The following is a 26,482-nucleotide window of genomic DNA, read 5'->3' on the forward strand; positions in this document are numbered from 1 at the left end:
ATCTCGTTGCTTCGAAACATCGCGCGTTGCCGAGTATACTTCTCAATCTTACTCTCACTTTTCTAGATCTAGCGGTTCCAAATCTATCCATGTACCGTGAAGATGGATCGAGGTCCTCAGGCTCTAGGAGAGAGTCGTGGTATTCTTCGAGTACCAGAGGTACCTGTATGTCATGCAGGTGGATCAAGATCCAGATCAAGTCAACCGGAAGACACAATCAAAGCCCAGAATCTGCGAGGATACACAATATTAGACTACTATCATTAAGTAGCTAACAAGCAATGTTGAATGCTTGATCATTTGAATAAAAGCCCTTGAAATCGTCTTATTAGACAGGACAGAGTTGGATCTGTTCCCCTAAAGACCATTCAGGCCCACTACACACATTGCTGCTGGTGGCGAGCGCGCGCTCTCTGTCCCCATTCCCATTATCCGCGCCGCGCTAAAGTGGTATAGATAATACAAGACGTGTAGAAAGTAAAGATGTTGTGCGATTGATTTTCGCATCGCTCTCTGCTGAGATCTCCTGGGCAATGTGTGTGTGTGTGTGTGTGTGTGTGTATTATAAACAAAGGTGAAGAAGAAGAGGAGATCACGGAGGAGGATCTCTTTTGTTGTTTACATCAGCATGGCAACGACACCAGCAAGACCGAGGAGCGAGCCCGCGACCTTGCTAGCGCCAGCGGTGACGACGACGGGGCCGCCGGGAGTAGCAGGGGTGCTGCTGCCGCCCGTGGGCGCCGCGGGCGGGGGCTGGACGAAGACGACCTGGCCCGGGTTGCAGCCAGCTCCGGAGCAGGGCTGGGGCTGGTAGACCGTGACGCCGGTCTGGCCGGCGTAGGGCACGACGGTGTAGACGACGAGGCCGGCGCACGCGGCGCCGTCGCAGCCGGCGGGCACGTACTGCCAGCCGCCGTAGCAGCCGCAGGGGCTGAGCACGAAGACGAGCTGGCCGGGCAGGGGGAGGCCGACGCAGAGCTCAAAGACCCAGCCGGCGGCGTTGCAGTAGCCGCCGTAGCAGGGGTAGGCGGTCTGGGTGGCGACGGCGGTGGTGACGACGGTGGCGGTGGCGGTGGTCGTGCCCGTGGTCTGGCTGGCCGGCGGCAGGGTGCTCGTGGGCGCCGTGGTGGGCACGGTGGCGGTCGGGACGAGCGGGTCGTTGATGTAGACGACGAGCAGGGCGGTGGCGGGCACGGCCTGGCGCTTGACGAAGACCTGGCGGACGCCGCCGCAGTTCTGCAGCGGGTTGCCGGGGCAGGGGATGTTGCAGCTGCCCGAGGCGACGGTGGCCGCGCCCTCGAAGCTGTCCGCGCAGTAGCAGTCGCTGAAAGGAAGAGGATTAGCATAGCTGCTTTTTAAGGAGAGCACGGGATAATCAACAAAAGTCATGGTACGTACTTGACGCTGACGCCGGCGTACAGGTGGGCGCTGCAAGCGGCCGTGCACAGGTCCAGGGTCATCTGGCTGTTGGAGGTCTGCAGGAAGAAGGACGGGAAGTTGCGGTCAGAGCCGGCGCATCCAACAAAGCTGAAGTCTCCGAGCTGGTCGGGCAGGGGGCCAGCAGTGGAGGTGGGGACGGGAGAGGAAGTAACCGAGCTGGACGAGGCGGGAGTCGACGAGGCGGAAGACGAGGTCGCGGGCTCGGAGGAGGAAGCAGGCTCGGACGTGGAAGTGAGGGGCTCAGACGAGGAAGTTGCGGGCTCAGAGGAAGAGGGCTGAGTGGAAGAGGGCTGAGTCGGGGTCGGAGTGGTGCTGGTATCCTCTGCAGTGGTAGTCGGAGGCTCGCTGGTGGTGGTCGAGCTGCTGACGACGCAGATGCCGCTGACAGCCTCGTAGCCAGCCGGGCACGTGGTGACACACTCGCCACTGATCGGGTCGAGGGCCTGCTGGTTGGCCGAGCAGATCACACAGGTGTCGGTCGTGGTGTCGATGCCGTTGGGAGAGTTGCATTCGCAGCGTCCGTTCTGAGCGTTGAGAGTGAAGCCACTCGCAGCGCAGTTCACGCACGTGTTGGCGGCATTGAAACCGTTGGGAGCCTGGCACGCGCAGTTGCCGTTGTTGTCGACCGTCTGCGCGCCGGGGCAGACAATGCACATGCCATTCGTATCCTTCCCGAGGGGGGCGGCACACTCGCACACCCTGGTAGACGAGTTGGGAGTCTCGTTCGTTGGGCAAGTGCCACAGTTGCCATTGGGATCCAGCCCGAGGGGGGCGGCGCATTCGCAGACCCTCGTGGACGAGTTGGGAGTCTCGTTCGTTGGGCAAGTGCCACAGTTGCCATTGGTATCCAGCCCGAAGGGGGCGGCGCATTCGCACACCCTCGTGGACGAGTTGGGAGTCTCATTCGTTGGGCAAGTGACACAACTGCCGTTGGTATCCAGCCCGAGGGGGGCGGCACACTCGCACAGTCCAGTATTCGCGTTGGGAGTCTCGTTCGCTGGACAGGTGCCACACTGGCCGTTGTTGTCAAGACCAAAGGGGGGCTCGCAGGCGCAACGGGCGGTGGTGGGGGAGGGACTGTAGCCGTTCAGGCAAACCGCGCAACCGGGCAGGTTTGGGTCATAGCCCTCATTGGCGAAGATGCAGCGGCAGTCGTCGATGGAGATATCGTTGAACATGTTGGCCAGGGGGCAGGTACAAGTCGGGGGGGCGATGGTGTTTCTTGAGCCGCCGTTGGTGCAGTTGGCAGCGGTAACGACCCGAAGGCCCGCCGCCAGGAGCATAAACAGACTGGTGGTACGCATCGTGGTGAGTGCTGATGGATAAGAACGAATGAACGGCCAAGAGGCCAAGTGATTAGTATGTATTTCGAACGAAGGGGGCTCAACAGAGAGGTATCATCTGGATAGCTCTTTCATCCCAAGACATTGCTGATCCGGGGAGGGGAGGCCAACTTTATACTGCCTCTCTCTCTCCATCGTCGTCTTTTGACCCTCCGAATCAAACCCGTCGCTTCACAAGCAGCAGCTCGATCAGTCTACCCAGCATAGAGTGGACGTGCCATTTTGCGTCAAGAATGTGGCGCTCAGGAACGGCCCAGGTCAGGTCGCCTGGCAAGGCGATGAGGCGTGATAGTGTGTCAACCAGACCAGAGACACGACCGAGTCAAAGACCATCGTGAGTCGTCAACACAACACCGATGGCCTCCATAGCTGGAGGCGCTAACCATGTCCGCTGGCAGGCAAGCTGTCAGCCGCGCCTGATTCCCAGCAGGACGGGGCAGTCTCAGCATGCCAAAGTTTAATGTGTAGTGCGTTTTGGGTCCATCGCCACCATTCCAACCTAAAGCCCCTTGGCACAGCAAGGCCAATCAAGTTGTTAGGGCCGAGTCCCCTGGGCTGTCTTACCTCCGCCACATAGCAGGTCTCGCCTGTTCTCGCCTACGAAGCATACCGACTGAAGTGACGGCCGGCAAGACGGCACACACAAGCGTTGTGTCGCTCGTGTGGACGTGCAAGCCACCTGTCATGGAGAGTTGACATTGACGGCCGGCAATGGCCGCCGGCATCATCGTCGTCAAACAGCCCAGCAGGGAAGTGATGTGGCTGAAATGCATGGATACAGATTTGGGGAACAATGGTGAACGACATGTCTGGGCAAGAAGAGTGTGGTGGTGTGGCATGCGGTCTGATCGAAACCAGAGAGATCAGGGAACAACTCATGGCAACGAATCAGCCCTGTCGGTATTTCGGAAGAGCTCGCTTTCCTGATTTGGATGAAAGAACAACCTGACATGGCATGGTATGTGCCTCTCGGCTGAGACACTCCGACCGGCCTATTCCCCAAAACTGCATGCCTGGTCTCGTGTCGACGTCAACCCTTCTCGACAGGGTCGTTGCCCGTGTGTGGAGAGAGAGCCCAGCAAGTGATGGCGGGGGGGTGGGCCGGTCTGTCTAAGCTACGAAATAGTGCGTGCGTAGGTGATGCTCCGACTCCGCGAGACTCTTGAGTCGGGTGCCTCCGCGCGTTGTTTTCTGGGGTGAAAAGTGGCGCTGGGGTGGGACTAGTTTTATGCTTCTTTATAACCATGCCTGCTATTCGTAGGGCGATCCATGCCTCGCGTCAAGGCGCGTCCAGTAGGAAGCCCAGGATTGCGAATATCGTTTTTAACTTTGACAGAAGTCTCTACTTCATGGAATGAATGAACCCTTAGGACCAGAAGAGCATCGAATCACAAGACAGGTTTCAATACAAGAGCGTGACGAAACGGCAGATCAGAAACCTTCCGTCAAAGTTTGCTTGCGCCGGCACGGTCGAGTGATGATCATGACCTCTTGGCAAGTAGGTCGCGAAGAGTGAAGCCAAGCCAGGAACACCTTGGCCAACATACACATAAGATGCACTATTAGATGATACGCGCCTCCATTTTTACACGACAAAAACTACTCTTGGCAGCCGCCACAGTCTCCCGAGTCTTCAGCTCTCTTGCTCGATGCAGCTAGTCCCATTCCTAGTCAACCGAGCCATGAACTTAACAAGCGAGAAACGGGGCAGACTAAACACCAAGTATCCGCTGACGAGAGTAGGTATTCCCATGACGAGTGTGGTTCATACCAGAGCCAAAAGTTTCGGGACCAGAGCTCTTGCCCATAGGTATGTAGAGACCGCATCCTGCCTGGCGGGCAATTGCCTCATCAGTCAGGAGAGAGGCAGGCATGTGACGGGATTGCACCAACGCCTCTTGGGTCCAAGAGCTGTTAGTATCAACTCTTGTCTCTCATGCATGACTAGGTAGCTGCCAAGGATCTACCATCATCTTGTTCATGATGCAGAGTGCCCCTACGCGTGGGAACCTATCGTGCAAGGAGTTCGCTTATGCAAGGTACGCAGACACCTCAATCTCGACACGCATTCCCTCCAGGGCCAGCTCCTTGACGCCTACGCCCGTCAGTATGGGCCTATGGTTGGGCATCCACTTCTTCATATTTTCGGCCATCCGTCCCAAGGCCTCTGGGCTGCCGTCCGTGTAGTAGATGTTGACCCGGAAGACCTGCGACCAGCCCTTGCCGCCGGCGTGCCTGAGGTTGTAGTCCACGTTGGCGAACGCCTGATCGATCTCCTCCATCAGATCGGCGGGCACCTCGCCTGTAGTCGTATCCCACCCGCCTGAAAGAATGCGAGCCCGTCAGCGAGTCTCGTTGCCAAGAGCGACCTGAGTCGAGCGCTGGGAGCTATCTCACCTTGCCCGGAGCACTCGAGGCGGTCGCCAACGCGGACAGCCTGGCTGTAGCCGAAGAAGTCGCCCACCTTGACGCCGTGACCCGGATAGGTGAAGTATTGGAGATTGGCCATGATCAAGGGAAGCTCGAGCGAGGTTTTGTCACTATGCTTCACAGAACTACGACGACCGAAGTTCAACTTTAGAGCTTAGCTACTGCGATATTTTGTGATTTTTATATGTCTTCGTAGGGCTGAAGATGTATTATTAATGCTTGTTGCTGACCACGCAAAACGGCCTGATTTTGGTCCGTCGCCAAGCTCATTTGTGTGTTGAGATCATCCAAGCTCCACATCAACGGGCTTGATGGCCCCACGCCAGCTCGCATTGTCGTTTCCAAACAGATTCATTCATGCTGACAACTTTAGGAAAGTTTGCCAAGAATAACTAGATCAAGTGAAAGCACGATTCACATTGACAATGGCGGTTGCTGACGGTGATGAGATCATTTCCGGACTATCTTTGGGATGGATATTGGGAATCAGTGAAGACGGCCGGAGTGCATGTTCTCCAACTGGGCAATGAGATCTAGATTCTCAAAGTGACTTACAACCTTTCCAAAGCTTCAGGTTCTTGAGAGCCTTTTGTTTCTGCCCATGAATCGGTGCCTACCTATTTAGATCCTGTACTGGCTCAAGGTCGGGGAATGAGCCACTTTGTGTACTCGAGTAGTATTCTCTATGGCCAAGTGCGAAAGCTCTCAGCAAGTTGCAAAGGACTAGGTAGGTCGCGAAATATTGCATGTATCTGCAAGCCCGAGCCGAGCACCCCGAGTACCAAAACTAGCCAAACTTGTACGAGGTCCGCGAGACATGTGAATGGCGCACACCAACAACAAGACTAGCACTGAATCCTGAATTACACTGTAATTGTCGCATAACATCCGCCCAAGGCACACTGGCAAAACAGCAATCCCTAGTCCCAGGTAGGTCGTTGTACTTGATCAGCCCTATACCGCTGGCAGTAATCAACGTTGTGAAATCTCAAGGCTAAGTAAGATCTCATTGTATCTTTAGTGATATTTTTCTTCCTTGTGACTCTCTATGGTTAGAACCCTCGCTCGTACGACTTTGGCTGGTTTTGGACCATAACAACATGCCAACCACTGCCCCAGTTGTTCCAGTCACCAGAAGAGACTGCACTCGACATGCAGAAAGGGACTTGAGGATGCATGTAGAGAAACAACGACGCTTGACGCTCATGGCAGCAGACTCGAGCCTTTTGGCTCAGTGCTTCTCTGGGGCGAAGAATTTGGCACCTTACCTCAGAACCTGGGAGACAGGAAAGGGACTCGAATCTGTTGCATGTTTTCAATCGGATGCATACTTTATAATCAAGAGCGAGGATCACAACGCGCGTGACGTGGGTGAGAATATGTGGAGATCGCGCTTCATGACCATGCTGGTTTCGCTGGGGCGTAGAAGGATCAGGATCAATCACGTGCGGGCAAGTGTCTCACCATCAAGCCCGAGGCCGCGTGTGCCGAAACATAGCAAGTGTCCAGATCTAGACCTATACCACGTCCGACAGCAACCATTTCTTTTCCTGGCCTGCCTAGAGAAGCATGCTTGAACCCGCCGTCGAGATCATATAGCCGGTGCCATGCCCCACCACAACCGCCACTTCGCCGGCGACCGCTACGCCCTGAGCGGCGCCTGGAGCCCGCCCACGAGCAGCGCAAAGTACGTCGGCCGAGCTGGAAGTCTCTCAACTTGTGAAGACACACCCCCGGCGGGCTGGCATGCATGCTAACCACGTTGCACACAGCTTCTGCGAGGAGGACTACGTCGTCAGCATATACATTGCCGAGTTCATCAACTCGCTGACAAACCTGGCCTATGGTACGCGAGAAGATCACCGGATCTCCCGGATTCCCGGGCTGGGCATATGGACGCACGCCGCCGCTCAACCCGAAGCCGCATGCCGTCCGCCCGCCCACCTCCCCCTTTTCTCCTCCGCGCTAACATGCCACGGCGCTGCTCATTAGTCTACCTCGCCCTCCGGTACATGTACGGTCCCGGCAGCCGCGGGCCCCTCCGGCCCAGGCTGGACTTCATGTCCGCCTCCCTGCTGGTCCTGGGCCTGTGCTCCTTCCTCTTCCACGCCTCGCTGCGCCAGACGCTGCAGTTCGCCGACGAGCTCGGCATGCTCGGCGTCGCCTGGTCCCTGCTGCAGGGCCTGCTGACCGTGCGCACCCGGCGGCGGCGCACGCGGCGCGACCGCCTCGTCGACGCCGCGCTCGCCGTCTTCTTCCCGCTCTTCGCGGGCTTCTACGTCTACACGGGCGAGATCGTCTACCACTTCTCGGCCTTCTTCCTCATGGTCGTCCTCGTCGTCGCGCGGGGCACCTACCTCTTCTACTGGCGCGAGCCGGCCTTCCCGCCCGACCGGGTCCGGTCCTGGCGCGTGCGCGGGCGCCGGGCGCTGGTCGTCATCGTCGTCGCCTTCGTGCTCTGGAACGTCGACCTCGAGCTCTGCGCCGAGATCAGGGCGCTCCGGGAGCGCGTGGGGCTGCCCTGGGCGTGGCTGCTCGAGCTGCACGGCTGGTGGCACGTCATGACGGCCTACAGCACGGGTGAGTACATGGACCTTATCCGGGAGGTCCAGGAGGAGCTGAAGCGGGAGAAGAGCGAGTGAGTAGCAAGTGTATGTGTATGTGAGCGCTACTGCGCCGTTTGCCCAGCCTGTATTGTCGCGCTTGCGATCGACATGAGATGAAGACCCGATGTGGATGATTAATAGCACCAACCTAGATTGTATTGTAAAGCGAACCACTGATAGACTATAGATTGAATTCATAGCATATTGGTTTTGTTTTCGAAGATTATTGCAAGAATGCAGGAAGCAAATGCAAGGATATGCAAGTCCTGAGGTCAACTCAGCTGATACCAGAGCAGCAAGCACCACTCCCAAGCCACACAATCCTCCATCCGTCCCATAGTCTCGTACTCAAGGGGGACAGGGATCAATGCCGCTGCGCTCGACGGCTGCTCTGCACTCGTCGCTCTGGCACTCTTGGCATCTCGTTATACTGGCAGCATTCTGTCTGCCTTCGTGCGGCATGGAGACAGGGCCTTGTGGGAAAGACATGACGTCACGACCAAGCCGCGTCAGGATGTTGGAAAGAAGGTCCATACAGTAGCACATCCTCAATTACATGGCGAACCATCAACGACGGTGCAGTGAGACGGGTACGGCGTAGGCGTAGACTGGCGGTCAGCAATCGAGGGGTGAATGATTCTCGTCCTGGGCTCGATAATATGAGCCGGGGAACGACGGGTCCAGTTTGTCGACCGTACCAGCAACAACACCACACGACCTTCGACTGCGTAGACAAACCGTTCCCGCCTGTCAGCTGTCTGAAGTCAGAGCTGTGTCTTGCATTACAAGGGGCTCTGTACCACGGCTGGGACCGCATCAACAATACTGACCGCCAAAGACTGACGTGAATAGTCGTGAGTCGCACGGCAAACACTATGCCTTTGTGGTCTCTACCAGTCTTTGGAACGGCAGGCATAGTTGTTTCAAGGACGCGGACAACAGCTTATTCTGGTTATAGAAGCTTATACGGAGACATCGCCGGCTTGCTAGGTTTTAACAAGCACAGTTCGACTCTTCTGTATCATGCCTTGGTAGCGTGGCCTCAAGATCTCCATCCTAGTCGAGTTTGTTTGATCAGACTTTCAGTGTCTATGAATCGGATTGGTGATTGTCCGCTCCGAAGAGGAAATGCCGAACCAGTTACAGCACAAGCTCCGGAAAGGCTTAGTGTTTGTACAGAAGTTCAGAGGTCACCGTGGTGGCTCTGAAGGCATCAAAATCACCCCGTGCCCTGAGGGGTCGCCACTTGTGTTTCTCGGCCGGGAGACCCCTCAAGCATGACGGCAATGCCATTCCATGACATCATCGGCGCCCATGAGGCTCGCCTCTGCATTGACAAGGGCCAACTTCGGGCTTCGTTTGGGAAACGTGGGGAAGCACATGCAAGGGTTCGGTCAGCAATACGCCCTGTATTGCTTGAAGCTAAATCTGGGTGATGCTGTGTTGCCCCCGAAGAATGCCCAGACGAGCAGCTGCCCAAACTTCTAGGCCGCCTTACGGAAGTGCCGTCGTCATGGTTTCTTCCGAGTAGGGATATCGTAGCTATAAACATGTCAAGAGCTCGCGGTCCAGTTTGTGCTCCGGCATAGAGGCTTCATTGTTCTATCTAGCGAGCTCATATCGGTTCTCAAGGCTTTTGATCTCCAGTCCATAGAGGGAAAGTCAAGAAAGACAGAACGACATGCTCCTTTGCCGAATAAAGAAAGCCGGGTGGTGCCGGCATAGCTGGAAGTTCGGTCACATGCAGTAGCATCTCGTGGCATGGATGTCAGTCAAGCACATGGTCCATCGCATATTATACCAAAGAGGGTCGTGATCGGAAGCTGCACCTCCACCTCGGCTATTTCGCCTGGTTTCGGTTCGGACCCGTTTTCCTCTAGTCTCCCAGAGCCGCAGCCGGGAACCGCTTCCCTTCTTATACAGAGTGAGTGCGCCCACAAGAAAAATCACTTGGGCCCTGATGCAGTTGTCTTTGGCCTGGCCTGGTCTTCTTTCTTTCGTTTCAAGACAAAAATGAAAATTGGATGCTTTGCTACCAGTGTATCCTAATGCAGTGCGAACTGTTACAAAGGGGGTTTTCGGGTTCCTTCACCTCCTTGTCCTCCCTCCTCCGCCCAACCGTCGTCTCCATGTCTCCTCATCTCTCTCTCGATGCATCCTCATAACCACAATCCTTTTGTCTTCTGTCCTTCCTTCGCCGCCTCATCCCCGCTCCAGATATGAGTGTGCCCTGGGACGATAACCGTGGTATCTAGGCCGCTGAAACAAAAACTAGTCTATATCGAGGATTTGTTGGTGTTGTGGTACAAGGGAAGGAAGGTATTATGCAGAGTCGACAAACAGGCACGGACATTTCTTGGTCTGTCCCGCCCGGTTTGCTTTATGGCCAGACATCTCTTTACAGAGTCTCCATCTTGTCGAGGATGGCCTTGGTGAACTGCTGGGTGGAGGCCTCGCCGCCCATGTCGCGGGTGCGGGTCTTGCCCTCGGCGATGACGGCGTAGATGGCCTTGGAGATGCGGTTGGCGTGGTCGTCGAGGCCGAGGTGGCGCAGGAGCATGGAGCCGGACAGGATGAGGGCGGTGGGGTTGGCCTGGTCCTTGCCCTTGATGTCGAGGCCGACGTGGCGGCAGCCGGGCTCGAAGACGGCGACGTCGCGGCCCATGTTGCAGCCGGGGACGATGCCGGGCCCGCCGACGAGGGCGGCGCCAATGTTGGACAGGATGCCGCCGTAGAGGTTGGGCATGACCATGACGTCGAACTGCTGGGGCCGGCTGACGGCCTGCATGGAGGCGTTGTCGACAATCATGTCGTTGACCTCGAGGGTGGGGAACTCCTTGGCGGTCTGGTGGAAGGTGCTGCGGAAGAGGCCGTCGGCGAGCTTCATGATGTTGGCCTTGTGGATGCAGGTGACCTTCTTGCGGTTGTTGGCGAGGGCGAAGCTGAAGGCGAACTTGGCGATGCGCTCCGACTTGGCGCGGGTGATGATCTTGAGCGACTCGACGACGCCGGGGACGGACTGGTGCTCGAGGCCCGAGTACTCGCCCTCGGTGTTCTCGCGGATGATGCACAGGTCGACGTTCTCGTGGCGCGTCTTGTAGCCGGGGATGTTCTTGACGAGGGAGACGGAGGCGTAGATGTCGAGCTCCTGGCGCATGGCGACGTTGAAGGACTGGTGGCCGGAGCGGGCGACGGGGGTGTGCAGGATGCCCTTGAGGCCTAGCTTGTTGCGGCGCAGCGAGGCGACCGACTCCTTGAAGAGGTCCTCGGTGCGGCCCGACGGGCTGGCGTCGTCGATACCCGAGACCTCGACCTGCTCCCACTCGATGGGCACGTTGTCGGCCTTGAAGATGGTCTTGACGCTGTCGGCGACCTCGGCGCCGATGCCGTCGCCGGGGATCAGGGTGACGGTGTACTTGCCACCATACTTGGTGGGCTTGAAGATGTCGGACTGGACGGTCGCGAAGCCACGGGCGGCGAAGGGAGCGGCGGACGACGACTGCTGTTGGGCGGCAGCACGGGCGAGGCGCTATCGTCGGAGAAAAAGGACGAAAAGTCAGCATCGCTGGGAATTATTTCACCACCAAAAATGAAGCTTCACGATGGTTTGTTGTGCCATCGCCATTCCATCATGTGATAGCGGGCTGGCGGGGACGGGACGAGGGATTCGCGACCAAGGACCAGCCATTGGGCCGTGCAAATTGGATCATGACGTACCTGAGCCGTTCGGCAGGAGTTGCGAGACAGCATTTTGGATGTGGAAGGGACGAGGACGGGAGAGAATTGAGGATGCAATTGATCGGCGACTGTCCAGCAGAAGAACGTGAGAGAGGAAAGAGAGAAGACAGATCAAGGTTAGGACTGGGCTGGAAAGTTGAAATGCCGCAAAAACAAAAAGTTGGTGGAGCTTGTCTTCTGATTGAGAGAGCACCAGCCAAAAGGCAAAGCAGCAACCTTACATGACGACGGGGGGGGGCGTGCGTGTGGAATTGGCGCTGATGGCTGCCAATTGGAAGCCTTGGACTGCGGCCAGGCTCGGCGGTCCAGCGGCCATCCGATCGGCGCAAGCGCGGGAATCCGAGCTCGTTCCACAGTTCCTTTGCAGGTGCTCTCTCAGCGCTGGTCGCGCGGTGGTCAGTGCTGGCTATCAGTGAGCAGAATTTGGTAACAGTTCCAAGGTTGCCCCCCGAGCCACCCGTGTTTGGCCTAGCGCCCACTGGGAGAAAAGCTTTTTGCTCTCGCTCTCACCGAGGAAATTCCGCGCTACGTCGCTGTTTTTCGGGGAGATCAGCTTATCAGGGGTGTTATCGCTATCTTCTTATCGATACCGATATTTTGCGACTCGGCCTGCTGAGCACTATTACATGCACAACAGGCCTGGAGGTGCAACATCAATGACCTGATCAAGTGCTGATCCAGTGTGTAATCGAGGTGCAGAAGATTGAGCTCACCACTCATCGAGCAAGAGATGCGACGAAATTTTTTCAATCAGGTAAACAAACGGTCAGTCACTTTTCTCTTGCTTTCATCAGGGCTGGCTGGACTGCAACCTCGATGTACCCTCCGGCCAATCGAGGGCCGCAGAGCATGATGACTGCATCGTGGCAGCAGCTGTGCAGGGCTGAAAACGGTAGAGCACATCAGCAGCAGGAGCTCTGGGGATTTCTTTTAAACGGATGAGGGCCGGATTGTAGCTTCCACCCATCTCGTCTCATGTCTCTTCTCATCTTCCCCATTCTCTCGAGGTAGGCCACTTCTCTTCGTCTCGCGCTGCTACACAAGTGTCACTCCCGCCTCCTTTTACCATTTTCAAGGCTACTCGCCTGCAGCAAGCAATTCACCTCGCTCTCTTCCATCTCATCTCCTCCGTGCGCCTGGGATTCTGTGATATTGCTCGCCAGCCCCAGGTTTCCGCGTTCCTTTTTCTGGGCTGTCATCGCCACAGTAGCGGCGCCATGTATGCAGCCGACATTCTCAACAGGCGGGCCCGAGGGTTCGCCTTGTGGCTCCCAGGCCTCGCACTCAAGAATCCACCCCTGCTCCTCCTTGGAGTCTACAGCGGCGGAGGCCACGGTGACTTCCTCCAGCTTGAGCGTAAGCTCTTGATCCAGTCTGCAGACCACCCTGATCTTTGGGAACTCGATCTCTCCAGGCTCGCGCATCTCGCAGACGGTGTCTATCACTACTGGTTCGAGGTGGAGAACACGAAAGTCACCGACCCTCTTGCCTTCACTGTCGATTACACGCCCATTCGGCATCGCAACGATGACCAGGTTCAGCCCCCAGCCGTGGTCAAGCTCAAAGGAAGCAGACTTTACGCCTGTGATATCGACGGTGTTGAGTCGCCGCCCCTTCCAATCCCGTCGCAGAGTGAACTCCCGGGCAACAATCATCTAGTTATATATGAACTACCCGCCTCATGGGCCAAAGCTGGCACCGATAGCAACGGCGTCCAGATCGACTTCGGCACTTTCGCCGACGTCGAGGCCTTGATCGATCCCAGGGTGCCTGGCAAAAACTTCAGCAGCATATCCGGGATCAGAACGGGTGCTGTCATCGCCGAGCTGGGCGTCAATGCCATCGAGCTACTCCCTGCAGCCGATGCCAAGGCCCAAGGAGAATGGGGATATGCCACTGCAAACTACTTTGCTCCAGACTATGACCTCGGCCCTCCTTCCAGCCTCGCCTCGCTGGTTGGATCCATGCAGAGTCGGGGCATCCGTCTGGTCACTGATGTAGTTATGGCCTTTGGACACGATCCCTATGGCTACATTGACTTTGGCCAGTTCCATATCAAAGCCGACAACGAGCCCAACAACCCGGACAGCTATCAGTCGCACACTGAGAATCAAAAGCGAGTTGATTGGGGTGGGATGCTCTGGCGATATATCCAGAGTACACACACGTATGACCCGGAGAGTGGAGAGACCAAGGATATCTGTCCCGCGTGGGCATTTCACAAATGTCACTTGACTCGCTGGGTAAGTGACGCACATCCTCATCCGCTACCGGATCCGACTAATGTATTTCAAAGATGACCGACTTCGGAGTCGGCGGCTTGCGCCTGGACAGTCTCAACAACGTTGGTAATTGGGATTTCGTCCGATCCTACCACGAGAAAGCCTGGGAGTTGTTCAACGACCGCTACCAAGGCAAAGGTGACCCAGCCAAATTTCTCGTCATCGGCGAAGAGCTCAGCATGCCCGTCGACATGATCAATCGTGGCTGCGTCAACGCCCTCTGGAACGAGCCGTGGCAGAAGCGGCTGCGGTGCGTCATTCTCGGAGAAGCCTGCGATGACGATTTCGAATGGACGGTCCGCAAGACTGCCGACTGCACCCTCGACGACCTGCGTCCAGGCTTCGCCGACGGCGCCCAGGCAGTCAACTACATCACATCCCACGACATTGAAGGGTTTCGAAAGGAGCGCCTCTACGACTTTCTCGCCTCGAACAAGATCTGGGACCTGCAGCGCCGGGCCCAGCTCGCCTTTGTGCTGCTGCTGACCTCTGTCGGCATCCCCATGATCTTCGCCGGCGAGGAGTTTGCCGACCAGATGGACATCAGCCGCGACATGCGCAAGAAGCAGCTCGACCCCGTCAACTACGAGCGCAAGGACAGGGACGCGTGGCGCCACGCCCTCTTCAAGTACGTGGCGAACCTGGTCGCGTTCCGGACGCGGTGTCCGGCGCTGGGCGTCGACGACACGGACTTCTTCCACGCCGACGGCAGCCGCGGCGGCAAGATTATGGCGTGGAGGCGGGGCCAGCTTGGCAAGGGCCCGGTCGTGGTGGTCGTTGCCAACTTTACGGACGAGCCTACGCCCGGAGCCGAGTATGTTGTGCCGAACTGGCCTGACAGGGACGTACCGGGGTGGAGGGAGGTCACGCAGGACCGGGATGTGCCGCAAGAGTGGTTGGGGCGGGAGCCCCTGATGGCTTGGGAGGCTAAGGTGTATACTTATTGGAAGTGAGAGGTATGGATAACGGTGACGGGGAGTACGTGTGAGGTGTGGTTCAAGGCTGTGTAGGGCTGATTCGCGGCATTAGCAATTCAAGGGATGGGCCATGACTTCTCGGGAGACAAACTCTAAAGGTCTAATGTTATTTTCACCCGTAACCTCTAGCATCTCATCCGCCGGCTCTCTTATTTCTCTGTGTATTTTCTCGACTAGGGATTACCTGAGGTACATTCAATTGAGTGCAGATATCCTTGCCCTATAGGCTATCCCCGACAACAGTTGATGACCAAAGGCAGTCGACCCAATCATCTAAGGTATTTCTGAGTTTCAAACGCCATATCTCGTGTCGTTCGACAGCGGGATAAATAAGTAGTTAAGTAATATACCCAACTGTGGCAACAGATTAGATTCAATTGCTTGCTTCGGCCGCCAAGCACCTTGACACTGACTCGAATCAAGGAATAGCGTCCCCACAATGGAGCACTCTCGCTACCCCCTGTGCACCCCAAGGCTACTGTTCCACAATGCGGGAGAAGAAAAACAACTCCACATCTTCAACTGCATGCACCTCGAAGCGATTAAAGACGGACTCACAACTCATAACCACGCCTAAGGAACGGTCATAGAAGGCCGGCATCCACTTCTCTGGAGAGCGCAAATGGACGCCGCGCATGCTGGTGCAAAGGCCGGGCTGGGCGACGCTGCGCCCATGTCGGTGCAGCTGCGTCAGAGGCACAAGTTCTCCCGTTCGAGGGACGGCTGTCTCACATGCAAGTACGTCGGACTCTGTCCACCCCGGCACCCATATATTTCTCGAGGGATTCTTTTCCTGACTCGTTTCGCGCAGGCAGCGCAAGGTGAAGTGCGATGAGCTGCAGCCCCGGTGCTCGCACTGCGAGCGTCTCAACATGCAGTGCAGGTGGCGCAGCTCCTCGAGGAGCAGCATTCAGAGCGGCGGCAGTCAGCTGGGCATGAACGGCGCGGGCTTGACCGGCGGCACGCCCGTGATGCGGTCTGTGGGGCCGGCCTCGCCCGGACCGCTGGTCGCTCCCTCTGATCCTTCGCCCTTTGGGCCGCAGGGGCAACAGCCCGTGCCCCAGGCATTTGACTACGCCAGCTTCATGTGGGATGGCAGAGACGCGTGGCAGCAGTTGATCATGGACTTCAATCTCGACACCACCAATGTCGATGCAAATGCCATGGTTAGTGACCAAGTGGTTTATTAATTCGCCGACTAACTCTATATTCTCCAGGCACCACAGTCTGCCACCACCGAACAACTAACCCGCAACAACCAGGAAGTGTTTCTCGCGCCACCGGCTGCAGGAGCTTCACGGAACGGCGGAGAGCTTGAGGCTCCCGCCACCCACGCACCTTCGGAGCCTTCGACTCTGGAAGAGACCAGCCCGCAGCCCAACCAGGAGCTCATCGCGCGGAACGCGGCCGACAACCACCGCCTCATCAACTACTTTACCCACGCCGTCACGCCTCCAATCCTGTCCGAGGTCGAGGCCAAGAAGAATTGGCTCACCATGCGGAAGCTCCTGATCAAGATGGCCGGCGACTCGCGGATGGTGCGCTGGGCGGTCCTGGCCTTCTCCAACGTCATGCTCTGCCGCCAGGAGGGCGACTGGATGGCCAACCAGCAGAACCACTACGAGAATGCCGCCGCCGAGGTGGCCTTTTACGACACGGATATGGAATCCCTGGTCGAGCACAGCCCCCGCAGGGAGAAGCTGCTCGCTGCCCTCTTCTTCCTGAGCTACGTCGACATCCTAGAGGCCAAGATCGAGGCCGCCCACTCGTACCTCAAGCGGGCCTACAACATCTTCAAGCAGGGCCAAAAGGCCGGCTTCTCTCCGACCGAAAAGCAGCTGCTGCTCTGGATCCGCCTGCTCGACGCGCGGACCGTCTCGGCCGGCGGCGAGGGGCTGTTCCTGTCGATCGAGAACGAGGAGATCTTTGTGCAGTCGTCGCCCGCCAGCCTGGCCGAGGAGGACGACGTGGCGGGCAAGTCCGACGCCGACGACGGCGACATCGAGGACGCGCTCTTCCACGCGCTGTACCAGCCGGGCATCGTCTTCTTCCAGAAGGTGCAGAGCTTCATGGGCCACATCGCCAAGATCGATCCCTGGCACCGCTCGCGCGGCACCGTCGAGGACGAGACCGAGGTCATGAAGGTGGCCGAGAAGATCGCCGCCGACCTGCGCGCGCTGTACGACCAGCGGCCCTCGCTCATGGACTACGCCGTCGCGGGCAAGCTGACGGCGCCGCACATCTCGGCGACGCTGGCCTTCACGCTGACGCGCGCCTTCCGGACCTACCTGTCGTGCTACTACGCCTCCAAGATCCACCTGCACCGCGTCGCGTACAAGAGCTTCCCCCTGACGGCCGAGGCCGTCGAGGCCATGGTCCACGTCCGGCGGCTGGCGCGGCTCATCGCCGAGGGGCTCGACGAGGACGAGCCGCTGCCCGTCAACATGCTCTGGCCGCTGATGATGCTGGGCACCGAGGAGCAGGACCCCGGCGAGCGGGCCTGGATCAAGGCGCAGCTGCTGCGCATGGAGAAGGTCGCCGGCAACGCGCGCATCACGGCCCGCGTCCTCGAGGGGGTGCAGCAGCGCCAGGACGAGTGCAAGATGCGCGTCGACATCGGGACCATCATGCACGAGATGTTTGATGCCAGGTTTGCCATTGTCTGAGCTGGCTGGAGTGCCCACGCCCGTGAAGCAAAGGCTTCCCTGTTGGGATGCACCCAATGTTAGTCTCGACCAAAGGACAGACTAAATATTTACATTTCGGTCAGAAGAAACTCGTTAGAGGTATATCTGAGGGAGGAGGACCTCGCCTTTGTGGCTCAGATCACTCCGGGAGTCGAACCAATGCCAGGCTACCATAGACCCGTCAGCGTCGCTTCAGGGAGCCGTTCAGCTCCTGACCCGGGGTTCGGCCTGATCCTGCAGAACCGGACTTGGCCAAGGAGAAACCGTGTGGGGAGGCTACACACAGGAAAGGTTTGCACGGATCTAGTGGCAGGTATCCAGGAGCTCGGGTTGGACACGGAGCCGCAGCCGGGGTATTGAATGCCATCACACTGCCAAACATGTAGGCCATTTAAGTTTTAAGATACCAGTTATATCTTCTCTGAACTCTCATGGGGAACAGGGGCTCCCGGACATGATCTTGAGGAACTTCTTTGCGATACACGGCAAGCGAAGTCGGATGGGATCCATCCATTTGGGCACTCCCTAAGACACAAGCGATCTAACTACACATACGACTTGTAATGGGGCTCTCTGATTAAGTTTCTGGCAATACAATGGTCGCAAAAGTCGGACGCGACGAACAACCATCTCGATTGGAAGTGTCCTAGATGGCTTGATTCAAGTGCAAATCATGGATTCACCAGCGCATCCGATGCCATAAACCAAGTCGGAAGGATATATGTGGCCGTGTGCCAAGAAACTCCCACAGCATTCTCAGCCAGATTCCCATACGCCTGGATGCATCTGGAGTCATTGCATGGGTGTGTCATCCTTGGATCATTTGGTCGGCTAGTAGCGCCGTTCCTCTCGGATAGAAGCCTCGAATCCACAGTCCCATGTGTGAGGAGAAAAGGCGGGGAGGAGACCGACTCAAAATGCTCCGGGAATACCAGCACAGAACCCAGGCATGTGGCAGGCGGCGTCCCCTCCCCCCGGACCCGCTGCTCGGGTGTTAGTGCACCTTGGCTCGCAAGGCCTTGTACACCCCATGGGGGAATCCCAGCTCAAGCCTGGTCATCAGCTTCTGCCCCCTTACTACAAGCCGGTGGCAATGGCTCTTCAGCTGCAGCCGGAGGGAAATTCGTTTTAATATTTGAGATCGTCCCCCTCGTCCATTGAGGATCGGCTACTTGTTGTTGTTGCTGTTGATCCAATACGGACCCGGTCTGTTGGCTCTTCTCTTTTTCAATCTTACAGTCTGGCCCTTTTGCTGTCTCCTCAAAAGCCGCTTCTCCATTACAAGGACAAGGCACAGTCGGAAGAAGCCTCAATGTCGACCACAACCACGCCAGCCACGGCCAACGAGGCCGGAGGCATCTCCGAGGCCAAGGCCGACCACGGCAACGATTACACCCATGTCGAGAGCAAGGCTGTCAACTTTGTCACCGACAACTCGCACGAGGTCTCGGCCGACAGCAACTTCACCTTCTGGCAGACCCTGCGCCACTACTGGCGCGCCATGGCCATCTCCTTCGCCTGCGGCATCTGCGCCATGGGCGACGGCTACCAGTACAAGATGCCCGGCAACATCGTCGCCCTCAAGGGCTTCATCCGGCAGATGGGCTACTTTGATGACCAGAAGAAAGCCTACGTTCTCGAGTCGCAGAAGGTCGCCGCGTGGGGTGGTAAGTCTTTACTTTCTCGAACCTGCTTGCATTCCCAGCTTGGAACCCTTTATGTTGACTGTGCCTGTCTGGCCCACCAGGCACCTATGCTGGGGCTCTCGTCCTTGTCCTTCTTGTCGGCAACTGGCCTGTCGACCGCTTCGGTCGCAAGCCTGCTCTCTGGGCCGTCCAGATTTTCATGATCATCGCCGGTATCATCGAAGTGTTTGCCACAAACTGGACGCACTGGCTGGCAGCCAAGATTCTCAATGTATGTTCCCAGAGGTCCTGTCACTTGCCAAAACTATGTCCGCCACTAACAACAATGTCTTGTCATCAGGGTCTCTCTGTCGGTGCCAACCAGATGGTTGCCACCACCTACATCTCAGAAATCGCCCCGACCAAGGCCCGTGGCGCTGCACTCGGCTTCTATCAGTTGTTTGTAAGTCCCTGCTTGCCCAACGAGTGCATCGACATAGCCGTATCATCGACTAACAGACTTTGGAGTGGGCGATTGGCTCCTTTGCTGCTGCCGTGGCCCTGCAGATCGTGTCTCAACTGGGCATAGACCAGTGGCGCCACGCCGTCTACTCGCAGTGGCCCTTTGTCGGCATGGCCATCATCTGCCTGCTGCTCATGCCCGAGACGCCTCGCTTCTACGCGCAGCGCGGCCGCCACGACAAGGCCAAGAAGACCATGCAGAAGATCTACCGTGGAGTTCCCAACTTCGACATCGAGCACGAGTACTCGATCATCCTCAAGGAGATCGAGGACGGCAAGCTGCTCACCCAGAGCCAGAAGGGCGTAACCGTCCTGGACTGCTTCCGCGGGACCAACCTCGTAAGCCTCTCTCCGCCAATAATCTTTTCTTTCCGCCTTTCGACATCTGTGTGTCTAATATGAGTCGTGTTCCCAGCGTCGGACCATCGTCTCCCTCGTGCCGTTCAACAACCAGCTCTGGGACGGCGCGCCCGTGCTCTTCTCGTACACGTCCTACTTCTTCCAGATGGCCGGCATCGCGCAGCCCTTCATCGCCACCGTCGCCGTCAACACAGTCCTCGTCGTCTTCGTCGCCATCAGCTTCTACACTACCGACAAGGTCGGCCGCCGGCCCCTGCTGGTCTACCTCGGCGCCTTCATGGTGCCGCTGCTCTTCATCATCGGCGCCATCATGAAGCTGCCCAAGTCGACGACCAACGGTACCGCCATGATTGCTGTGTCGTAAGTTTCTCCTTGTCCCGTCGTCCATCTCTAGCTCTTGATACTGATAATGAAAACAAGATGCATCTGGGTCGCCGCCTACTCGTCCTCGGCCGGCCCGCTGGGCTTCACCTTCCTCGCCGACTGCTCGACGGCCGTGCTGCGCGCCAAGACGGCCAACATGGGCGCCCTGGCGTTCGCGCTGCTCTCGCTGGTGACGACCTACTGCACGCCGCTCATGCTCGCGGCGCCCAACTTTGGCGTCTCGGCGACCATGTTCTTCTACGGCTCGACCTCGCTCGTCTTCGTCGTCATCATGTGGTTCGTCATCCCCGAGACCAAGAACCGGTCCTACCTCGAGCTCGACGAGATGTTTGAGCTCAAGGTGCCCGCGCGCCAGTTTGCGACCTACGAGACGTCGGTCGACCGGGCCCGCAAGGCCGCGGCGGCGGCTGGCATCGATGCTACGAAGGTGTGAATGAGCTTCAGGGTCCGTGAGGGCAAAGTCTGATGCGTTATTGGTCGTAGCTCAGACTTCTTTAGTTACTTAAATACTCTTGCCTGTGTAGCCATAGTGGAAGTCATCAATATAGGTATTCATGTTGACCATTGTTGTCCGTTATTGCCTGGTGTTGTGTGTACAAGTCTATGATCGTTTTAGTGAATGGAGAGGTGAGATAACTATTCTATCTGCTGAGTCGTTTAGAGTCTGTAGGTACCTATGGACCTTTTCCTAACCATGTCCATTCCAAGATTTTGTGTCACTCGTCGTTCTACCATCTTAGCACTGCTGTTCTCTTGACGTAGTTGCTTTGTTACCTTGTCTATCATAATCCCTTTAATGCACCAATTCTATCAGGCATGTTCGCCAACTCTCTATATCTATGTCTCCATGCTCGTTGCACCGCACCTTTCCCCGTCCTGCTCCCTCACTTCGAAGCTTCCTCCTCCTCCTCCTGCATCCGCGCCAACTGTGATATCAGGTCCACGACAGACTTCCTAAAGCTCGTGTACTCGATCCCCAGCTCGCGCGCCGTCGACTCGCCGTCCCACCCGTACGACTCGTCCACGGCCTGCCGCTCGCGCCGCACCCTCCCCCTGGCCCAGGCGAACTCCTCCTCCATGATCTGCGCCGCCATGTCGTAAGAGAACCGCTCGGGCCCGCCGGGTATGAACCGCCTGCCGCCCGCGCCGGGGCGCAGCACGGCCTCGACGTGCGCGGCGGCCAGGTCGCGCACGTCGATCCACGAGGGCACGCGCGCGGCGCTCAGCGGCTCGCCGCGCGCGACCTTCCACAGCATGGCGTTGGTCTCGTTGAGCTGGCCGAGCCCGGCGACGGGGTGCACGACGGGGCCAAAGGTCATCGAGGGGCACAGCGCGACGAGGTCGAACCCGGGCCTGCGTGTGGCCACGAACTCCCAGGCGGCCTTCTCGGCGAACTTTTTCGCGCCGCGGTAGGCGAGGTAGGCGGGCGTGGCCGCGGCCGTGGCCTCCTCGTACGTGAGCGGGTTCCAGTCCGCGCCCGTGTAGACGAAGTAGGGCGGGACGCCGTGGCGGTCGACGTCCATGACGGCGGCGAAGGACGAGGTCATGACTACGCGCCTGACGGTACCGCTGGCGGCGGCGGCCTCGAGGACGGCCTTGACGCCGTTGATGGCGGGGATGATGAGCTCCTTCTCGTTGTCCTTTGTGTCGTAGGTCAGGGGCTGGGATGCAACATATACACGTCAGCTACATGAAATTGTTCTTCCGAGTTATGCCGCCGGACAACAGAGAAGGAAAACTTACACTGGCAACGTGGACCACGGCGTCAATGTCCTTGACGGCGTGGTCGAGCCGGCCGGGGTTCTCAAAGTCGTCAATCTGCACAAAGTCGAGCGAGGAGGCGAACTGCGGCCTGGCCTTGATCATGGCGTCGCCCTTGGCCAGGGACCGGGTGGCGCCGCGGACCTTGAGGCCCCGGCGGAGAAGCTCGTCGACGACGTGGGCGCCGATGAACCCGGTAGCTCCGGTGACGAGGACATATTTTCTGCAGTAGAGGAGAGAAACAGAATTAGCTTCCATTTGGAGTAGAAACCTAAGAGAAAAGGCTTCTGGAGAGTTACATACGGAGATGGAGACATGGCCAGCCAAAAGGAAACACGCGGGACAAACCAAAAAAAGAAAGCGGCGAGCAATGGGACAGAGAGAAACACGGCAAAGACGCGACTCAGAGGCTGGCCTAGAACACTTGTGTCCTGGTCTGGTAACAAGGGCAGACTTAAGGATCAGTATGTCTGGCCATTCGACCAAAGATTCCAGCCAGCCAGCCAGATCCTCTGCGTTTCCTCACTCGCCTCAGCGAGCCCCCGCGCGAGAGAGCATACACTTGGAGTATTCGCACGCTGATCACGATCGGATGGGTGAGGCGCTAATATGCGACCAGGACGCCCCACGATGCCGGGTCCTGGTGGAGGAGGCGTTTTTGGCGTATCCGATCGCAAAGTGCGGAGATGGCCCGCCTCCGAGTCCACCCCAAAGGAACTAATGCATCCGGGTCTGCCTCGTGGCCTGTCGCGACAGTCTACATGTGTCACAATGGCGCAGTTTAGCTTCGATAGAGACGAGACTTCTCTGGCCGGACCCTCTTAGCATGCGAGTGTCAACCAGCTTCACGGCAACCGATCGGGGCGCGGGGCATGGCGTCGTCTAGCTATGTCGGCTGTCTTCGTGGTTTTGGCGAGATAGCTTCAGATATCATGCTCGAGTCGATCTGCCTGTCATCACCATTGTCATACTTTCTTGGCTGCGAGAAGGCTACTCCAATATTTTCCAAAAGAGGCGTCAAGCTTCCACCTCTTGATCTTGCAGTAGTCTCTGTTTCTCCTACACCCCCTTTTTGAAACATAGACCAACTGCCCGTCATGACCAAGTACGACCAGTACGAAGGGTTCCAGGTGGACTCGGCAAAAGACTACACCACCTTCACCAAGAGGAAATTCGACACCAAGCCCTTTGGCGACTACGATGTCGAGATCAAGATCGAGTGCTGCGGTGTCTGCAGCAGCGACATCCACACCATCGACGGCGGATGGGGCGAGAGGATCCTGCCCCTGACTGTCGGCCACGGTAAGACCACTTGAAGGAGTAACAAATAAAAAGAAAAAAAAGTCAAATCTGCTAACACGCTCTGAAAACAACAGAGATCGTAGGCAAGGCCCTCAAGGTCGGCCCCAAGGTCACCAAGATCAAGGCCGGCGAGCGTGTCGGCGTCGGCGCCCAGTCCTACTCGTGCCTCGAGTGCCGCCAGTGCCGGAACGACAACGAGACGTACTGCGCCAAGCAGATGGACACCTACGGCAGCGTCTGGCCCGACACGGGCCTCGTGACGCAGGGCGGCTACGCCTCGCACGTCCGCACCCACGAGCACTGGGTCTTCCCCATCCCCGACGCCATCCCCAGCGCCCTCGCGGCGCCCATGCTCTGCGCCGGCATCACCATGTACAGCCCGCTCGTGCGCAACGGCGCCGGGCCGGGCAAGAAGGTCGCCGTCGTCGGGCTCGGGGGCCTGGGCCACTTCGGCGTGCTCTGGGCCAAGGCCCTCGGCGCCGAGACCTGGGTCGTCTCGCGCACGCACGCCAAGGAGGCCGACGCCCGCGCCATGGGCGCCGACGGCTTCCTGGCCACCTCGGACGGGGGCTGGAACGAGCCGCACCGCATGACGTTCGACCTGGTCATCAGCACGGCCAACGACTTCGGCCCCGGCTTCGACCTCGCCGGCTACCTGTCGCTGCTCGACGTGCACGGCAAGTTTATCAGCGCGGGCGTGCCCGAGGACTCCAAGCTCGAGATCACGACGCCCATGCTCATCGCCAGCGGGTGCTTCATCGGCTCGTCGCACCTCGGCAGCCGCAGGGAGATGCTCGAGATGCTGCAGCTCGCCGCCGACAATGGCATCAAGGCGTGGGTCGAGGAGGTGCCCATCAGCGCCGAGAGCCTGTCCAGCACTGTCAAGCGGCTGGAGAAGAACGACGTCCGGTACCGGTTTACCATGGTGGACTATGACAAGGCCTTTGGTGCTTAGAGTGGAGGCTGTGGACTTGTTGATTAGTACTATTTAGTTACCAGATAGAGAATGGATGGTCAGAGTGCGGCTTATTCAACCCTTTTGTTGCCTCGAGTTGGCATTTTTAAATCACTGGTGGTGTCTGATTCACCCCTGCAACTGTTGGTATAGCTCAGAATGTAAGAAGAACTACAAGCTCACATTGGTCCCGAGAGATCGCGAGGCGTTGCCGTCTCTCTGCGCAAACAACACATTTCCAAGCGCAAGCAATCATGGTCGGCATATATGGGATAGCACAGTCTATTTTGCTTTCTAGAGATCTCGCTTCTAGAACTGAAAGAGTCTATTGCAGAAGAGGACTGTCATTCAGCTTCTTCTCGTCCTCCATCAACGGCTTCACGGTGGCCGCGATCCGTTCCTTCTTGCCGGCGTCCGTGAACTTGGGGTACGGTCTCCGGCAGTGGCGCTTCTCCTCCGGGTATCCGAGGAACTTGCCCGTCACCCACTTGGTGCCGTTGATGCCGCCCCAGGTCAGCCCCCACTCCATCTGCGCCAGCTTGAGCTGCATAGCCTCTGCCTCCTTGATCTTGCCGGCCTGGTAGAGGTCATACAGCTTAACACAGAACTACCGAGCGAGATGTCAGTCATAGGCCCTATATGACATTGCACACTCATGTGTGTGTGTGTGTGTGTGTGTGTGTCCGTGGGGAAAACGGGTCATTTGCTTACCTTGGGGTACAGATTGCTCACGCCGGTGACGGCCCCGGTGCCCCCGACCGTGAGGGCCGGCAGCAGCCAGTCGCTCTGGCCGGCGACGGCGCTGAACTCGGACGGCCGGTGGGCGGCGGCGATGCGCGCGACCTTGGCGATGCCGCCGCACGTCAGCTTGACGCCGACGATGTTGGGGTGCGCGCCGAGCTCGATGAGCATGTCCGAGTCGAGGTCGAGCCCCGCGGCGACGGTGGGGAAGTTGTAGATAACGATGGGCACGGGGCTGGCGTCGGCGAGCTCCCGGAAGAAGGCGACGATGGCGGCGGCGTCCATGGCGAAGTGGAAGTAGCTCGGGACCAGGACGAGGGCGAACTCGGCGCCGGCCTCCGCGGCCAGGCGCGTCTCGTGGACGACGGCGCGCGTGCTCTGGCCGCCGCAGCCCATGGTGACGGTCAGGTCCGGGCGGCCGAGCTCCTTGGCTGCTTCGACGGTGGTCCGGACGAGCCTGGACTTTTCCTCATCTGTGAGGGTGACGGCCTCTCCGTTCGTTCCGGCTAAGATTACTGTGTGCGGACGTCGCATCAAGTCAGTATGGGTCGATTGGGCTGATATGTGACTTCTACTACTCACCACCATGAACTCCTGAACGGATGAGGAACTTGATGTGCTCGGTCTGGAGGTCCCAGTCGATCTCCTGGGTGTCATTGTCGGTGAACCATGTCAGGCATGGCGAGTGGATTCCAGGAGGGAAAGGCTTTCCCTGTGCAGGCATGGTGGCGATGTGTTGAGAAAAGGGTTGGTTGGGAAGTGGTTTGACACGATTACGAATGGCGATGCCAGCTGGACAAGATATCGGTCCAAGCGGTAACGAAAACGGGCTGTCGCTGTCTTTCACCGGATCAGAGCTTTTACCTGGAATGCTGCGTGATCGGGAAGGCCATTGCCTGGCACCCGACCGGCCGACGGTAACTGATCCCCTCCATGCCAATGTGGTGCAGTGCGGGGTGTTCGGTTCTACGCGTGCATCATCAGCAGACTCTCCTCATCCTGACAACGTGCTTTGCAGCAGGATCTGTCTTGCTTGGTTGGTGAAGAGGTGGAGGAGGGGATCATTTGGAGAACACGGCGTGTGGAGTTAGAGCGTTGGGCAAGCGACTCCATCCGTCGCATCGCATCCGATCGGATAGCGGTGGGGATTCATTCGATGGCTTCAATGTTCTACGTAGTGTAATGAAGATGAAAGCAACCGTGCACACAGCCCATCTCCATCTGTCACTCCAGATCTCCAGACTTTTAGCCACGTTTGACTCGTTCCCCGCTCGAGTTGGGGTATGTTGGAGCTAGCCGATAACCGACCTTGCCTCTCCCTCTTCTCGA

The 26,482-nt window shown here is 57.9% G+C and overlaps 8 protein-coding genes across 8 annotated transcripts; 2 read left to right on the forward strand and 6 right to left on the reverse strand.

The window, feature by feature from the left end:
- Positions 1 to 618: 618 nt before the first annotated feature.
- On the reverse strand, positions 619 to 2,744 carry E0L32_004143 (uncharacterized protein; the record flags this gene model as incomplete). The annotated part of the gene is made up of 2 exons (XM_031138521.1): positions 619 to 1,351; positions 1,399 to 2,744. The coding sequence occupies 2 exons, from the start codon at positions 2,742 to 2,744 to the stop codon at positions 619 to 621; spliced, it is 2,079 nt and encodes a 692-aa protein (XP_030997859.1).
- A 2,069-nt stretch (positions 2,745 to 4,813) lies between these two features.
- Positions 4,814 to 5,292, reverse strand: E0L32_004144 (uncharacterized protein; the record flags this gene model as incomplete). Its single annotated transcript, XM_031138522.1, has 2 exons — positions 4,814 to 5,106; positions 5,181 to 5,292. The coding sequence occupies 2 exons, from the start codon at positions 5,290 to 5,292 to the stop codon at positions 4,814 to 4,816; spliced, it is 405 nt and encodes a 134-aa protein (XP_030997860.1).
- A 1,909-nt stretch (positions 5,293 to 7,201) lies between these two features.
- On the reverse strand, positions 7,202 to 8,017 carry E0L32_004145 (uncharacterized protein; the record flags this gene model as incomplete). The annotated part of the gene is made up of 1 exon (XM_031138523.1): positions 7,202 to 8,017. The coding sequence occupies one exon, from the start codon at positions 8,015 to 8,017 to the stop codon at positions 7,202 to 7,204; it is 816 nt and encodes a 271-aa protein (XP_030997861.1).
- A 2,200-nt stretch (positions 8,018 to 10,217) lies between these two features.
- Positions 10,218 to 11,569, reverse strand: E0L32_004146 (uncharacterized protein; the record flags this gene model as incomplete). The annotated part of the gene is made up of 2 exons (XM_031138524.1): positions 10,218 to 11,348; positions 11,537 to 11,569. The coding sequence occupies 2 exons, from the start codon at positions 11,567 to 11,569 to the stop codon at positions 10,218 to 10,220; spliced, it is 1,164 nt and encodes a 387-aa protein (XP_030997862.1).
- Positions 11,570 to 18,815: 7,246 nt separating this feature from the next.
- On the forward strand, positions 18,816 to 20,827 carry E0L32_004147 (uncharacterized protein; the record flags this gene model as incomplete). The annotated part of the gene is made up of 6 exons (XM_031138526.1): positions 18,816 to 19,170; positions 19,251 to 19,420; positions 19,490 to 19,591; positions 19,648 to 19,989; positions 20,066 to 20,370; positions 20,431 to 20,827. The coding sequence occupies 6 exons, from the start codon at positions 18,816 to 18,818 to the stop codon at positions 20,825 to 20,827; spliced, it is 1,671 nt and encodes a 556-aa protein (XP_030997863.1).
- A 451-nt stretch (positions 20,828 to 21,278) lies between these two features.
- On the reverse strand, positions 21,279 to 22,413 carry E0L32_004148 (uncharacterized protein; the record flags this gene model as incomplete). Its single annotated transcript, XM_031138527.1, has 2 exons — positions 21,279 to 22,055; positions 22,138 to 22,413. The coding sequence occupies 2 exons, from the start codon at positions 22,411 to 22,413 to the stop codon at positions 21,279 to 21,281; spliced, it is 1,053 nt and encodes a 350-aa protein (XP_030997864.1).
- Positions 22,414 to 23,252: 839 nt separating this feature from the next.
- On the forward strand, positions 23,253 to 24,412 carry E0L32_004149 (uncharacterized protein; the record flags this gene model as incomplete). Its single annotated transcript, XM_031138528.1, has 2 exons — positions 23,253 to 23,457; positions 23,532 to 24,412. The coding sequence occupies 2 exons, from the start codon at positions 23,253 to 23,255 to the stop codon at positions 24,410 to 24,412; spliced, it is 1,086 nt and encodes a 361-aa protein (XP_030997865.1).
- A 325-nt stretch (positions 24,413 to 24,737) lies between these two features.
- E0L32_004150 (uncharacterized protein) lies at positions 24,738 to 25,877 on the reverse strand (the record flags this gene model as incomplete). The annotated part of the gene is made up of 3 exons (XM_031138529.1): positions 24,738 to 25,019; positions 25,124 to 25,659; positions 25,736 to 25,877. The coding sequence occupies 3 exons, from the start codon at positions 25,875 to 25,877 to the stop codon at positions 24,738 to 24,740; spliced, it is 960 nt and encodes a 319-aa protein (XP_030997866.1).
- Between the last annotated feature and the right edge of the window lie 605 nt (positions 25,878 to 26,482).

Source organism: Thyridium curvatum, assembly GCF_004353045.1.
Source record: "Thyridium curvatum strain D216 chromosome Unknown NODE_19_length_512963_cov_79.951035, whole genome shotgun sequence".
Classification (NCBI taxonomy): domain Eukaryota; kingdom Fungi; phylum Ascomycota; class Sordariomycetes; order Thyridiales; family Thyridiaceae; genus Thyridium; species Thyridium curvatum.